Source organism: Otolemur garnettii, unplaced genomic scaffold (genome assembly GCF_000181295.1).
Source record: "Otolemur garnettii isolate 467f Iridium unplaced genomic scaffold, OtoGar3 scaffold00138, whole genome shotgun sequence".
NCBI lineage: Eukaryota > Metazoa > Chordata > Mammalia > Primates > Galagidae > Otolemur > Otolemur garnettii.
In genome coordinates this window covers 4274050-4277166 of record NW_003852533.1, presented here as the reverse complement: position 1 = coordinate 4277166, position 3117 = coordinate 4274050, and the positions used below count along the sequence as shown (strand labels likewise).

The following is a 3117-nucleotide window of genomic DNA, read 5'->3' as shown; positions in this document are numbered from 1 at the left end:
CCCCGCACTCACCCCGGAGCCCCGCACTCACCCTGCACTCACCCCGGAGCCCCGCACTCACCCCAGCGCCCCGCACTCACCCAGGCCGCGCCAGCCCATCACGCCGTAGCTGGCGTCCAGGATCCCGCAAAGCTCGCCCAGCAGCGCGGGCGGCAGGTCGAACAGAAGCGTGTGGGACGTGAGCCTGGCGCGGGCCCCGCCTCTCCCCGCCATGGCGCGGCCCGGAGACCACGGTTGTGGTAGGGGACGCGGCCCGGGGACCTGGCGGGTGGCCCGGAGCGCGTCCCGGCCTCGGAGCCCGCGAGGGCCCGTCACACACCCGGAGTCGCCGCCGCCCGGACCTCGGAGCGCCGGGGCCGGGAAGGGGCGGCGCCGGTGACGCAGAGTGGCCGGGGCCGCCCCCGCTCGGGCTTCCTGCCCAGACGGTCCTCGCGCCTCGGGGTTTGGGACGCGGCCGCGGAGCCCGCCTCGCTCCCTCCAAACGTGTCTCACCGCACCCGTCTGCAAAGAGATACGGGTGCACCGAGGGACGTGGGCGAAGATCCGGAAAACTCAAGCACAGAAATGAACTCTCGGAGCTCGCGCAACCGAGTACGACCCCCGCAGACGTTCTGGGTCGCTCGCGGCCGAGTTTGGAAAGGGGTGGCCGTGCGCGCAGGTGGCGACACACTGGATCGGAACGAAGTGACGCTCATTTCCTCCCCGGGGCGGCCCCTCCGGGCAGCTGTCCGCTCCTCTGTCGACGCGTGCTCGACCTTGTCTTCCTTCCTCAAAACGCCGTTTGCAAGATCTTCCTTTGCCTTTCAACACGGAGTTTAGTAAAATTGTTTTGAAATCTTTATGCATTAATTTCCCACCGTGGACATGTTACAAAAGGCACTGACACAAGTGGAGAGAAAAATCTCAGCCCCAGAGACCGGAGGGGCCGGCGCGCTGTCCCGTGGAGCGCACCTGCCGTTAGCGACCCATCCCCCTCCCTCCCCATCTCGCCTGCCGGCTTTGCGCGAAGTTTTACTTCCTCGGGTGCGCGTGCGTGGTGGTCGGTTAGTTCCCCATCAGCGTCCAGGACTTGGGGTGTTCGCGTTTCCATTCTCTTCCTCCTTCGCTTACCAGAGTGGTCTCCAGTTCCATCCAGGTCGGGGGGTACTAGATCGCCATGGTGTACACACACTACACTGTCTGAGTGAAGGGCACCCTACTATAGCCGGACTCTGTAGAAAAGCAAAGTATGTGCCCCAAATGGGTGAACCCCCATAATATTCTGAAATTGAAAAATCTGAAAATCGGTAAAGCCAACGCTTTTGGGGCACAAATGTTGATATCTCTTTTTGAAATGACTGAGATTTATCGCCAGTCTGTACACGAGTACCAAGCCCAGCATGTCCAAGGGCACCCCTGAGTGTGCTGAGCACCAGAAGAGAGATACCCGCCCCCCCCCCAGTATCTGCCAGATCTTCCTTTGTATCCTGGGTGGGGATACACAGCGGAGCCAGGAGAGCCGCCCGGCAGAGGAGAGCGGTCAGGGAGGCCCGCTGTGCTGGAGCTTTCAGTTTACCATCAAGTCCAGATCTTATGTGAGCGCTGGATCACGTGAAATCTGCATCCTCAGCGCCTGCAGTTATCAGACCAGGCCCAAACTGCCTCTAAGTTCCTGATGTCGTACGGTCAGGTCGCTCACACTCTTCACTGCTGCCGTCTCCAGTCACCCACTGTTCTCCCCACCTCAACTCCTCCTCCTCATTTTTAGACTCTCCCGGCTCGGGCTCAGTGTCACTCTCCAGTGCTCGTGCTGTCTTAGTTCTTGGTCACTGAAAACCTGTGTAGAACAGATGATGTTGGAAACCGGCCTGCCCCTCTGTTGCTGGTCTCCTCGCGTCCAGGGGCGCCGTGTCCTGCTCCACCCAGGCAGTCACTCCCACTATCTCCCCCAGAACGTGTCACCACCAGTAACTGCGTCCTATCCATAATTTCCATTTCATGAATCTACTGTCTGACTGCACCTCCTCCCTGTAGCACATGCCCTGTAGCGCACTGACCCCACAATCCTTTCCCCGCACCAGGATAGCTAATCCAAGATCTTGACGCCTCCTCTCTGGCTCCACCCCGTGGTTGCCTGGCTTTTCTCCCGGTCCTCAAAGCCCACAATTATTACACTCACCCCCTGGTGTGTGCTCCTCTCTCACTTTGCTCAGCTCTTGTGGCAAATCTGTCACCCTGATTAAATCCAGTTTTCCAATTTGGGGATCTGTGCCCATGCACCTGAGTGTAGCTGGTGGAGGGGGGGGGCACCCAAATCCTGGACACTGGGCTCACCATAAAATCAACGCCAGAACTTTCACTGTCTAGTGAGCTTACTATACACCTTTAGTCCATTAATTCTTCTGTCTCCTTGAAAACTGTTATGCTTTCTCTTCTTAACTCCCATCACTTCCCCCATCCTCGAGCTTTGCTGATGACCTTGAGAATATTTATTGAGAATACTGATGTATCAGGAAAAAAAAATTTCACAGAATGTTACGACCACATCACCGGTCTGCTAGCACCTGCAACACACACGCTTTTCCCCTTTTCCATAGATCAACTGTCTGGGCTCCCCTCTAATTCTCACCCATTCCCTGTGTTCGGGATCCTCTCCCCTGCCTGCTAGTCAAAGGCATCAAGGGCACCTGTTTTCTCTGCTCTTCACTCTTCACTGGCTCAGTTCCACTACCATACAAATAGCACATAATTCCTTCCATCTTAAAACAGGCAAAAATTGTTTTATGCTACTTCCCCCTCACATCTACTAATCCAATTCTTTGCTCCCCTTTGTAGTAAAGAGCTGAATGTTCGCACTGTTCCCAGTTTTTCCTAACCCCACTCTTAATGACAGCCACCTCTCCCACCTTACTCCATTAAAACTGCTCTCTTCAAGGTCATCCACGTCCTTGTCATTGAAAAATAAAGCAGTCAATGTTCACTCTTCACCTTACTTGGCCCATTGGTGGCTGCTTGGCAGGATTCATCGCACCCCCTTTCTTGGGCACTGTCTTCAGGTGACTTCTAGGAAACTGATTCTCTTATGTTTCCACTCACCTCACTGCTCACTCCTTGAATCCCTATCCTTGCCTTCTCCCT

At 56.2% G+C, this 3117-nt stretch overlaps 1 protein-coding gene across 1 annotated transcript in view; it reads right to left on the bottom strand.

The window, feature by feature from the left end:
- The window catches only part of IRAK3 (interleukin 1 receptor associated kinase 3), a 53183-nt gene extending 52839 nt beyond the window's left edge, over positions 1-344 (bottom strand). Inside the window, exon 1 of the mRNA XM_003798550.3 lies at positions 81-344. Coding sequence (XP_003798598.1) covers positions 81-213 — 133 coding nt within the window. The 5' untranslated portion in view covers positions 214-344. The remainder of the gene's footprint in view (positions 1-80) is intronic.
- Between the last annotated feature and the right edge of the window lie 2773 nt (positions 345-3117).